This window comes from Carassius gibelio, chromosome A15, assembly GCF_023724105.1.
Source record: "Carassius gibelio isolate Cgi1373 ecotype wild population from Czech Republic chromosome A15, carGib1.2-hapl.c, whole genome shotgun sequence".
Classification (NCBI taxonomy): Eukaryota; Metazoa; Chordata; class Actinopteri; order Cypriniformes; family Cyprinidae; genus Carassius; species Carassius gibelio.
Window position 1 is genome coordinate 6,966,172 of NC_068385.1, and position 13,002 is coordinate 6,979,173.

The 13,002-nt window shown below is 39.3% G+C and overlaps 1 protein-coding gene across 3 annotated transcripts in view; it reads right to left on the reverse strand.

The window, feature by feature from the left end:
* Positions 1–13,002, reverse strand: part of LOC128029041 (tripartite motif-containing protein 16-like) — a 21,629-nt gene continuing 8,627 nt past the window's right edge. For 2 of the 3 annotated variants that reach the window (XM_052616504.1, XM_052616505.1), the window contains exons 3-8: positions 2,123–2,691; positions 1,878–1,973; positions 1,462–1,695; positions 1,164–1,317; positions 1,017–1,076; positions 7–880 (exon numbers count right to left, since the gene is read on the reverse strand). In XM_052616504.1, coding sequence (XP_052472464.1) covers positions 342–880; positions 1,017–1,076; positions 1,164–1,317; positions 1,462–1,695; positions 1,878–1,973; positions 2,123–2,683 — 1,644 coding nt within the window. In that variant the 5' untranslated portion in view covers positions 2,684–2,691 and the 3' untranslated portion in view covers positions 7–341. Of the gene's footprint in view, positions 881–1,016; positions 1,077–1,163; positions 1,318–1,461; positions 1,696–1,877; positions 1,974–2,122; positions 2,724–7,446; positions 7,623–13,002 lie in introns of those variants that run through there. The other variant, XM_052616506.1, reaches the window with a different exon arrangement.

The following is a 13,002-nucleotide window of genomic DNA, read 5'->3' on the forward strand; positions in this document are numbered from 1 at the left end:
CAGACAACTAATAATGAGAAACACCTGAACTAATAGAAATAAATGAGGACAGGAACAGGAATAACCAAATAAGGACAGACAGGAACTACATGGAAGAACTAGTACATGGACTACATGGAACAAAGAAACACAAAACAGGTCATCAATATATATAAACAATAGAAACAGAAATAAGGTATTAAGCAAAAACTTACGCAATACCTCTGTCTCCACTCACTAATGGCTTCTCAATCAAAGGGTCTCTAAATATAACAGAAACCAAATATGCACACTGATTTTTATATGAGAATAATTACCCTTTAAACAGCATGTTTTTTAATAATTTATTTTTGATCAGTCTATTACTGGTCAATGTGAACTTTCACATGTTGTATTATCTTGATAATTGAACAATCTCCAACCCCAAAAGCAAGGTAGAGGGGTTCAGTGAATGTGGTCTTGACTCTGTGTAGGAGAGTCATTGTGTCAGAGACGCTGTAGAAGCACAGAGTTCCTGCTCTCTGATCCAGATACACTCCTATTCTAGAGGCAGCAGGGACACTGACCTTTGCTTTATCATGTGTGAAACCAAAACTCTGTTTATAATAGCCCAAACGCCAGGATGTTTTGTTGAAGCCAAGTTTACAGTCATCACTTTTTCCTTTACGTCCAATTCCTTTGTAACAAACTGCTACAGCCCAGTCGTTCCCACAGCACTCAACCTCCCAGTAACAGCGACCGCACAAACCCTCTCTACAGAGGACATTACAATATTCATCAAATCGCTCTGGGTGATCAGGATATTGCTGGACTACATTTGAACATGTTATTTTCCTGTTGTCTTCTGACAAGATGATATTTTTGTGTGCAGTGTTTGGATCCAGGTGAAGCTGACAGAAATCTGAGGAGGAGAAATGCACATAATAACAAATATTGAACAAAATACACTTTGGTTCCAAAATTTTCAGATTGTAACAGATCACTGATACTTATTATTTAATGAGTGTTTGTCTAGAAGAAACTGAAGTTCAACTTACACTGCAAAAAATCATTTTGAATCTTCGGTTCTGGAAGCTTTGCAACATGGACATTTGACACTTAAGAGACAAAAAGCAAACATAATTAATTTAAAGTTTTAATCCTGTTCAGTAAATAACAATACAAATATATCAGAATATTCAGACCTTCTCGAGATATTTTGGCTGTTTGTTGTTGACAGACGTCTTCCAAAACCTCTCTGAATGCTGAGATTGAAATGTCTTTAAAAGACAGATGAGTGTGTTGAGTGCAGCTGGGAACGTCTTCATATGAGGGTAAGACACACACAGACTGACAGCTCTGAAATCACAATAATAATTAAAAACTTACTTTGTGGCACATAAGTGACTGTTTCCACTAAATAAAAGAAATAGAAAAAGCACAGAACAATGATTGGTGAGCCCCCTGTTATATCCTGCATGATTATTAAAGGACTTTCATCACCTTCAGACAGTGTATCTGATCGTCAGTAATCAGAAGTTTCTCAATCTCTTCTTGTGTTTTTCTGAGTTCTGTCAGGTCTTGATCCAGATGTTTGTGAAGTTTCTCTGCTCGATCTATCTCAGTCTTCTCCTGATCTCTGATCTGATCTTTAATCTCAGAGCGTTTCTTCTCCAGAGAGCAGATGAGCTCAGTGAAGACCTTCTCAATGTCCTCCACGGCCTCTTGTGCTGAACTCTGTTGGACAGAAACAACAGCCTAAATATTGTATTTATGTGACCAAGTTCAATAACTTTGTCATAATACTTTTCCAAATCAAAAGAGTCAACTGAACGAGCAAAATCAAAATGTCACCAGTTTATTATACCTCTCTTTTATTATTATTTTGCTTTTTTTTACATGCATCTTTTGATACTCACTTTTAAAGACTTCATAGCTTCACTGAGTTCCTGCTGACCTCTCTCTCGTTCCTCAATCTGCTTTTGACATGGCACCTTTATCTCCTTTAACTTGTCCTGAGGATGTTAATGTACAAAATTAATATAGTTACATCTTGCCAATCTCATTTTGTGATCATTAAATATAAAATAAAATATACGTCATAATAAGGTAAAAAGCAAGAAGTAGAATAGGTACTGATATAGGACTAATAAGTATTCATTACCTTTTTACCAGTCCATTCTGAATTCAAAGATACAACATTGTGGTTTTTATGATTGTCAGTCACACACAAACAACAAATGCACTGATGGTCATCCTGACAGTAAATCTCAAGAGGTTTCCCATGACTGAGGCAGATGTTCTCCTGAATGTTTCTGGAGGCTGGGACTAGTTTGTGCTTCATAAACGCAGGAGATTGATAGTGAGGCTGCAGGTGAGTTTGACAGAAGGAGGCCAAGCACTGCAGACAGGACTTTACAGCTCTGCTCTTCTCTGTAGTGCAAACATCACACTCCACAGCAGCCATTTGTAGAGACGTCTTCTGCAGCGTCTCCATCATCTCCGCTATCAGAGTGTTCTTCTTCAGTAGAGGTCTCTGACTGAAGTTCTCTTTGCATTGGGGACAGCAGTACGGCGGCTCCTGCTCCTTCTGGCCCCAGCAGTCAGTAATGCAGCTCATACAGTAACTGTGTCCACAGGGAATCATCACCGGCTCCTTCAGGCGATCCAAACAGACTGAACAGATGAACTGATCCTCATACTGACTCGCTGCAGACTCAGACATTTCTCTGCAGATAGTTTATAGAGCTCTGATAGAAACTGCTCTGCCGGAAGTAAATCAATATAAATCCACATGTAAATCATGAATGAAAGAGCATGTCTATAAATCTACAAATTGCTTATCATTTTGTGTATTATAAAATAATAATCCTAAAGGCTTTACCTGTAACCAAGCGAATAAACATATGACTTAAAGATCAACACAAAATTATTAAAGGCATAATTGCTCTTTTCAATGCAAGCAAAGAGACATGGGTCAAACTATTATTTAAGGTTTAAGATGTTCTTACATGTTTTTATTGAATATCTCTATTCAAAGAGATATTTCTCCACACTAATAATCAGAGCAGTCAAATATTGTCTATTAACAGACAGAAAATCTTTCTTTGTATTATTTGCTGCTAACAAACTTTGAATGTATTTACATGATCGCTAGAATTTTTACACAAATTACACATTGCATTATTAATTGTATATTTAATAAAAGAAAAAAATGTTTATAAAGAATGTTTTAAAGAAACAATGCTATGTACTGACAGTAAATAAAGATGTTTTCAACGTGTGCCTCTTTTTAAAAGTTTTACAGCTGTTTCTTATCTTTCTGCAAACACCATCAGATAGTTATTAAAAAGCAAAAATCTGTAAAAATCAACTTAGTTATCTAAATTGTAAAGAAATTAAATGTACAGAAAGTATAGTTCCTGTTAGCAGATATAAATACAAGAAAACAAAATCTGAATTCAATACATGTAATTAGCATAATTCATGTTGTCAAGATCATTAGCTGGAGTGCCCATGAACTTCAGTAGAGGGTACTCCACTCAGGACCATTCCACCCATCAACCACCAAATGTCACCATATCATCACTTGGACACTAGCACCTCTCATACTGTTGCACCACATCCAAACTACATCTCCCGTGAGTCACTGCACCACTATCACCTTGCCACACCTGCACCTCATTCATCAGCTAATCTCCTTGCCACACCTGCACCTCATTTACACACACATACAGTATAAGCAGCACACTCACTCCACCACATTGCTAAGTCTTGTTAAGCCTGTCTGGCATTTCCTAGTGTTTTCTCCTGTGTTTTGTTCTTCCTGTGTCTGAGCTTGGATTGTTTATTTTGACTCTGACTCTCTGCTGCCTGCCCCGATCTCTGCTTGTCTCTGTTTTCGATTCTGGTTACCCCTGACATACCTGACACCATTCCTGATTTCTGCCTGTCCGACCATTCTCTAAATAAATTCTACATTTGGATCCGAACGCCTCTGACTCTCTTCATAACAGAAGACATCGCCACACCAGGATCCAGCAGCCCAATATCCCCTCATCACCGAGGTATCAGTTCAGTATCCATATCAGCCTCTTACCAATCCAGCCTAACCATGGACCCAGTCAACCAGCTGTTAAATCTACGACAAGGAGATCAATCGATTGAGGAGTATGTTCAGCAGTTCTGTGAGCTAGTATATCAGGTTCCTCTAAATGATGAAGCTTTGTTTAACGACTTGTTTCGTTTTGGACTCAGTGAGTCAATTAAATCATGGTTACCTGGAATGGCCATCTAAGGGATATCATAGAATATGCTCTTTTGTTGTGTGGCTCTTCGTTCACTGTGGGTGAGGCGGAGGACAGCATTGAAGCCCCAAAATCTCTCCAAGTCTAGTCAGGTCCCCGTCGATCAGGTCCCTGTCGATTTCCCAGAGTCTAGTCAGGTCACCGCTGACCGTCCAGAGTCAGGTCAAGTCACCTCTAACACCCAAAAGTCAAGTGAAACAATAGTTAAACTTCAGGAACTAAGTCAAATCACCGTTGATCTTCATGAACCTAGTCAAATCACCACGGATCTACCAGAGCCTCGTCACGTCTCAGCCGGATCCCAGAACCTCGTCACGTTTCAGCCGAACTCCCAGTACCTTGTCACATCTCAGCCGAACTTCCAGAGTTCTCGTCCTATCCTGTCACGACCATGAAGGCCGTCTCTGAGCTCTCATTCGTTCCGGTCATGGCTATGGAGGCCATCCACCAATTCTCTGTCTGTCCTGTTACAGCCACGGAGGTCCTCCTTGAACTCACCGGCTGCCCTGTCATGGCCACGGAGGCCAGCTTCCATCTCAACACGGCCACGGAGGCCGCTATTAACCTGTTTATGTTCTCTGTTTCATTTCCACCTGACCAGACTTGTTCTCCTGTGCCATCGACTCCACTGTGGTGGTCCTCTGCTCTGCCCTGGTGGGCTTCTGTCCCGTCTTCTCGGCTGTGGTGGTCCTCTGCTCTGCCCTGGTGGGCTTCTGTCCCATCTTCTCAGCTGTGGTGGTCCTCTGCTCCACCCTGTTGGGCTTCTGTCCAGTTTTCTCGGCTCTGGTGGTCCTCTGCTCCACCCTGGTGGGCTTCTGTCCAGTCTTCTCGGCTGTGGTGGTCCTCTGCTCCACCCTGGTGGGCTTCGGTCCCGTTTTCTTGGCTGAGGTGGTCCTCTTCTCTGCCTTGGTGGGCTCCAGCTCCACCTGCCCAGCTCTGGTGGGCTCCCACGCCACCTGCTCTGCCTTGGCGGGCCCCTGTTCCCGAGTTAAGCCCTGTTCCCGAGATAAGCCCACGGCAGGCCCCTGTTCCCGAGTTAAGCCCTGTTCCCGAGTTAAGCCCACGACAGGCCCCTGTTCCCGAGTTAAGCCCATGGCAGGCCCCTGTTTCCCATGTCAGGCCCAGGAAGGGCCCCTGTTTCCCATGTCAGGTCCAGGAAAGGCTCCTAATCTCCATGTTAGGCCCAGGAAGGGCTCCAGTTCCGCCTGCTCTGCCCCGGTCCCCGGCCACTGCACTTCCACATTGACCTGGCCCTTCGTCCCTCTCCCTGTTCCGCCTCCACTCAACCGCCCTCCTAGATTGTTTTGAGTGCCTGGAAGCCGCTCATTTTGGGGAGGGGGGGGGGGGGGTGGGGGCTATGTCACGATCATTAGCTGGAGTGCCCATGAACTTCAGTAGAGGGCACTCCACTCAGGACCATTCCACCCATCAACCACCAAATGTCACCATATCATCACTTGGACACTAGCACATCTCATACTGTTGCAACACACCCAAACTAAATCTCCCATGAGTCACTGCATCACTATCACCTTGTCACACCTGCACCTCATTCATCAGCTAATCTCCTTGCCACACCTGCACCTCATTTACACACACATATAAGCAGCACACTCACTCCACCACATTGCAAAGTCTTGTTTAGCCTGTATAGCATTTCCGAGCGTTTTCTCCTGTGTTTTGTTCTTCCCGTGTCTGATCTTGGATTGTTTATTTTGACTCTGATTCTCTGCTGCCTGCCCTGATCTCTGCTTGTTTCTGTTTTTGATTCTGGATACCCCTGACATACCTGACGCCATTCCTGATTTCTGCCTGTCTGACCATTCTCTAAATTCTGCATTTGGATCCGAACGCCTCTGACTCTCTTCATAACACATGTAATATGACTTAAAACCTATTATTTTGTCAACACTGTGAGCTGTTTGCAGGTTCTTCTGGCAATTCGCTTCTAAACTAATGAATTTAGTCATGAATTATTAAGTATAGAAACCTTGCTGAAGATGAACTACTGAAGATGAATATGCCAAGATCATGGAATACAAAAAAGTCCATGTAACATGAGCTATAGATTTTTTTTTAATGCAATATATATCTTGATAGTATCTAAAGTATATTCATTGTTGGTGTTTAAGAAATTGTATGCCTTTTGTTCAGCCAAACTATTAATTACATTGAACATATTTATTGCTGGCTTGTCTGAGTTTTCCTCTGCTCCATTATCCTGACAGATGAACATTTTCCAGCAAATATAGGGTATAGGGGTTCAGTGATCAGGGATTATTATTGCTTTTATAAAAGAGTTAACATGCATTCAAGAAGCATCATTAAGCATTTGGCTATAACTCAATGAACATAAAGTACCATAGGCTACCTGAAAAAAAAAAAAAAAACTTTTAAATAGGCTTATATTTCTTCTGCACTTCAGAAACTATGGGCTTCCACCCACACAAGCACACACATCAATCGTTTCCTTGAAAAGATATGAAATTTTCTTTCTTTTTTATTTTATTTTATTTTTTTATATATAAAGGTGAATAACGCAGACATAACCATAGCAGAGGTGTAACTCCTATGGTCACTCATTCATATTAATTACAATATTCAATAAATATGCTAAATAAAGTTACTTATACATGGAACCGTTCTTAAGTATGTTGATAGTTCTTATTAATAAGGGGTTTCCAATAATACACAGATCTGTTTGATGAAGCTACTTAAAAATCATATGACATTTAACAGGTTTCCAATAATACACAGATCTGTTTGGTGACATTAAGAACAGAATCTAGCCATTTAAAAAATTCTTAATTGTGACTGCAACCAAAATCTTGTGCAACGGAATACACATTTATTACATAATATTTTATCAAACATTTGTTCATCAAATCTTATTTTCAGAATTTTAAAATCTGTGTTTTGTTGTTTTTGTTTGTCCACTGGAATAATTTATGTATTAGGTTAATCTTATTCCTTAAAATAACAGTGATTTATACGGAGAGGCACATGAGACAATCTTAAAAGATTCTTAACTAGGCAGAATGTCTCAAAATTATAGGCTACCTACTGCAAAGAGTTGGTAATCAGTGTTATAATAGCAGAGAAATAGGCTAACTCAATGCAATTTCTTTCAATACAGGTACATAAATAAAGCCATTATCTATGGATTTCATGAAGTTCTTACCTGTTCTGAAAGTCACCACGTCAGATATTCACTCCTCTACAGTTTTACTGTAAATAATGTGGACCGGTAGACAAGAGTTTTTATCAATGGGTGTAACAGGGAGGTTTCGTTTCTTTAGAATCCACAAAAATGCATACACTTCTCGCTTTCAGTGTTGAAACACAAAGTGAGATTGAAAGAAAAGGAAAGAACTGGAGTAAAAAATCGGATTCAGAAATAGAAACATAATTATAACATTAAAGAAAATGTATAATTTGTGTCACTTACTTTAAAAAAAAACTTTCAGGTTTATGTCATCTCTTTTAAAATAAATCAGATTTAGCACAACCACACATCAACAACAGATGAAGAAAACAAAAACTCTATTTAAGTTTTTGTGTTTTATTATGAAGTAAACAACTTGTTAAGACCAGATCACAGAAATATTTACCCATTTGCCAATGAATTGAACAGCATATGAACAGTATATTTTAACTGGCCCATTCAGTTTTCTGGAGGCCCACAATAAAAATCCTGTGATATAGTGATATATAGTCACTATTGTGAGATATAGGCCTTAAGTCAGAATTGCTAGATATAAAGACAAAATTGCAAGATAAAAACGAGCAATTCTGAGTTTATAAAAATCCTGGCGCTGCTAGTGCTTTACATGTATTATTCTGAAATCATAAATTAATCTTGCAAAATAAGAAAAGTTGCCTTTTTATAGTGGATTAGTTTTAAAGTGATGTTTCTGAAAATAAATATAACAATATGGTGTTTTTGTGTTCGTGTGCACACACAAGAACAATTTCAATCTTATTTTTTCATGCATACAAATCTATCTAAAGGTTGTCTGTAGGATTCAGTTTTCATATGAAGCATTGCTTTTATTGTTTTATTCTCTTTTCTCACCCATTTACTCACTTTAAAATATTTCACAGCTTCACTGAGATCTTGCTGACCTCTCTCTCTCTCCTGGATCAGCTTTTGACACGCCACGTTTATCTCCTTTAACTCTTCCTGAGGATGTTAACACACAAAATCATTAAATAACAAGAGTAGAAATACGCACATTGCCAATCTTGTAATTGTTAAATATCAAGTAAGATGCTGTGTCTACTATAATCCCTAATTTTGTAATAATTAATTCAACTTTATCAACTCAGGGAGAAAAAGATAACTACCTGAAAATAGCATTCATTAAAAGAACTGTCTTTCGAAGTTGTAAATAAAAATTAGCTTTTGGAATGTGTTTTACAAGAAAATAGTATTTATAACTTTATAGCTCATATTTTTTCTCGTCAACATGTAGCTAAAGTCGCAATAGCAATAGCCTTTTGTTACTCATAGCCCTTAGCCCATAGGTTGATGATACATGGGGCAAATGTTTGAGCAATGTTACTTGGGCACTTGAGAATGGGTAACAAATGTATACCTTTAGATTGGTCGTGGGGCCTGTCTCAACTAGTTTCTCATTAACAGCATCATGCCCAAAGTTGCTCAGCAACATTGCTCAAAAAGTTGCCCTGTGTATCATCAGCTTTATTATGAAAGCCCGTTTCCGCCATAGAATAAAAAAAAAAGCTTTAAAGAGTTATAAAGTCAGAATTGTGAGATATACAGTATTGTTCAAAATAATAGCAGTACAATGTGACTAACCAGAATAATCAAGGTTTTTCGTATATTTTTTTATTGCTACGTGGCAAACAAGTTACCAGTAGGTTCAGTAGATTCTCAGAAAACAAATGAGACCCAGCATTCATGATATGCACGCTCTTAAGGCTGTGCAATTGGGCAATTAGTTGAATTAGTTGAAAGGGGTGTGTTCAAAAAAATAGCAGTGTGGCATTCAATCACTGAGGTCATCAATTTTGTGAAGATACAGGTGTGAATCAGGTGGCCCCTATTTAAGGATGAAGCCAACACTTGTTGAACATGCATTTGAAAGCTGAGGAAAATGGGTCGTTCAAGACATTGTTCAGAAGAACAGCGTACTTTGATTAAAAAGTTGATTAGAGAGGGGAAAACCTATAAAGAGGTGCAAAAAATGATAGGCTGTTCAGCTAAAATGATCTCCAATGCCTTAAAATGGAGAGCAAAACCAGAGAGACGTGGAAGAAAACGGAAGACAACCATCAAAATGGATAGAAGAATAACCAGAATGGCAAAGGCTCAGCCAATGATCACCTCCAGGATGATCAAAGACAGTCTGGAGTTACCTGTAAGTACTGTGACAGTTAGAAGACGTCTGTGTGAAGCTAATCTATTTTCAAGAATCCCCCGCAAAGTCCAAAAAAAGGCATGTGCAGAAGAGGTTACAATTTGCCAAAGAACACATCAACTGGCCTAAAGAGAAATGGAGGAACATTTTGTGGACTGATGAGAGTAAAATTGTTCTTTTTGGGTCCAAGGGCCACAGGCAGTTTGTGAGACGACCCCCAAACTCTGAATTCAAGCCACAGTACACAGTGAAGACAGTGAAGCATGGAGGTGCAAGCATCATGATATGGGCATTTTTCTCCTACTATGGTGTTGGGCCTATTTATCGCATACCAGGGATCATGGATCAGTTTGCATATGTTAAAATACTTGAAGAGGTCATGTTGCCCTATGCTGAAGAGGACATGCCCTTGAAATGGTTGTTTCAACAAGACAATGACCCAAAACACGCTAGTAAACGGGCAAAGTCTTGGTTCCAAACCAACAAAATTAATGTTATGGAGTGGCCAGCCCAATCTCCAGACCTTAATCCAATTGAGAACTTGTGGGGTGATATCAAAAATGCTGTTTCTGAAGCAAAACCAAGAAATGTGAATGAATTGTGGAATGTTGTTAAAGAATCATGGAGTGGAATAACAGCTGAGAGGTGCCACAAGTTGGTTGACTCCATGCCACACAGATGTCAAGCAGTTTTAAAAAACTGTGGTCATACAACTAAATATTAGTTTAGTGATTCACAGGATTGCTAAATCCCAGAAAAAAAAAATGTTTGTACAAAATAGTTTTGAGTTTGTACAGTCAAAGGTAGACACTGCTATTTTTTTGAACACACCCCTTTCAACTAATTGCCCAATTGCACAGCCTTAAGAGCGTGCATATCATGAATGCTGGGTCTTGTTTGTTTTCTGACAATCTACTGAACCTACTGGTAACTTGTTTGCCACGTAGCAATAAAAAATATACTAAAAACCTTGATTATTCTGGTTAGTCACATTGTACTGCTATTATTTTGAACAATACTGTATAGTCACTATTGCGAGATATAGGCATTCAATTAGAATTGCTAAATATAAAGACAAAATTGCAAGATAAAAACTAGCAAATCTGAGTTTATATCTCACAATTCTGACTTAAAGGGGGGGTGAAATGCTATTTCATGCATACTGAGTTTTTTACACTGTCAAAGAGTTGAATTCCCATGCTAAACATGGGCAAAGTTTCAAAAATTAAGTTGTATGTTTGAAGGAGTATTTCTGTTCCAAAAATACTCCTTCCGGTTTCTCACAAGTTTTTTTCGAGTATGGCTCTGTGTGACGTTAGATGGAGCGGAATTTCCTTATATGGGTCCTGAGGCACTTCTGCTGGAAGAGCGCACGCTCCCGTAGAGAAGAGCAATGAGAGGCTGAGCACAGACATTCACTGACCAGAGCGAGAGCGTCGCGAAATGTCACAAAAGGAGTGTGTTTTTGGTTGCCAGGGCAAGACAACCCTGCACAAATTACCAAAAGAGAAACAGCATTAAGGGACCAGTGGATGGAGTTTATTTTTACAGAGCATCAACGGAGTTGTGCAGGTGTTTTTGTTTGTTCCCCTGCATTTCTTATTTCTTAAGGATAATGCAGTCCCAACGAAAAAGGGTCACGATCGTGTGTTGGAACCGCATGCGGTGAGTAAAACTGCTTCAAATATCTCTGTGTTGTTAACTTAGCTATCGGCGCGTAAGCACATCAAGTAAACAACATGCGATGTTGTCATCAAACTGCACTTTCCACATGTACAGCTTAAAAAAAAAAAAGATGACAAAGTGGAGCTTAGTCATTTTCCAAAACCGCTAAGCAAATATATACAGTTTCAGTACGTTACATACCACATAGAGACTGATTGCTGATGCTGCTCTTGTTCAATTTCATCCTCTGGATCTGATTCTGGATCATAAATATACGCTGAATCTGACTGTTAGCCATGGTTTGTTTTGGTTGGTTTTGTCCTCACGGTGTCACAGCTTCCAGACGCGCTCAACACAAAATCCTACTGGCGCTCATGATTCTTTAGCTCCGCCCACACGTCACGCCTCCACCCACTCGTGTTTTTCCGGGAAAAATTGGTACAGACTATCTTTCTCTTATGAATATAATAAAACTAAAGACTTTTTGGAGTTATGAAGGATGCAGTACTACTCTATAGGTACTCAAGATTAACAGGATATTGAGTGAAAACGAGCATTTCACCCCCCCTTTAAGAAACAATTGTTGATTTAAGACCGGGACACACCAAGTCGAATGTCTGGCTAGTTTGTTTGGTGTGTTCCACTCATCGAATGAGTCAGTGCCTGAGAATTAAAGCAAAAGTGATGAAAACAAGCACGTAAATGAAGGCAGTACAGACAGAAGGCTGTTTAAATGTTACGTGATCTTTCCCAATCATTCTAATATGTGAATGTTTTCATAACAACACGAGCCACTTAAAATAATTAAAGTTATCAACATTACTGATATTCAAAATGCAGCTTTTTTGGTCCGACACTGACGATGTGAAGCGGGATTTATACTTTTATACTTGTCGCATTTGCCAATGTACTATTATTTGAAAAGATAGGTGGTGGCGAGGACTATTTATCCTCTAAAACCATCAGGAATCTCCATCCAACCCAAATTATGCACATCCTTCTTTGTTTTTTTTAGATGCATTTATTTTCACATATGATCATCTACTGAATATTAATGTCATAATGAAAAGTGACAACAGAGCAGGTCACACCAAACCTACTGTAAACAAAACAATCAAGCGCTGATAATACACAGTCTGTTTGTTGAAGCTACTTAAAATCCTATGACATTTAACAGGTTTCAATAATACACAGATCTGTTTGGTGACATTAAGAACATAAACTAGCCAATTAAAAAATTGTTCATTGTGACTGTGTCACACCTGGACTCATTTAGTGTGTTTTTGCCCGTGACCCAGTTTGTGTCTTCTGTGTTTAGTTTGATTAGTTCCCAGGTGTGTCTATTATCTTCCTCATGTGTTCCATGTCCCTGTTAATTTAATGATTCCATCCACCTGTGTTTCCCCATTATCCTCTGTACATAAGCCTTTACCTTTCAGTTCTGTTTTTGTCGGGTCTCCTCACTTGATGCCTCACTTGTGACTAACTCATTCACTTACGTGTGTCTATCGCTGTGCTCCATGAATGGTATATATTAAAAGCCTTATTTCGTTTATCCTCGACTCCGTATTCCTTCAGGCAGCGTAAACCGTGACAGAAGACCCGACCTAAAAAAGAAAGTGTAAAACTGCGTGTTTTTCCCTCCGTTTTGCTTTCGTTTGTTCACAGTCTTTTCTTTTCTTAGTTTC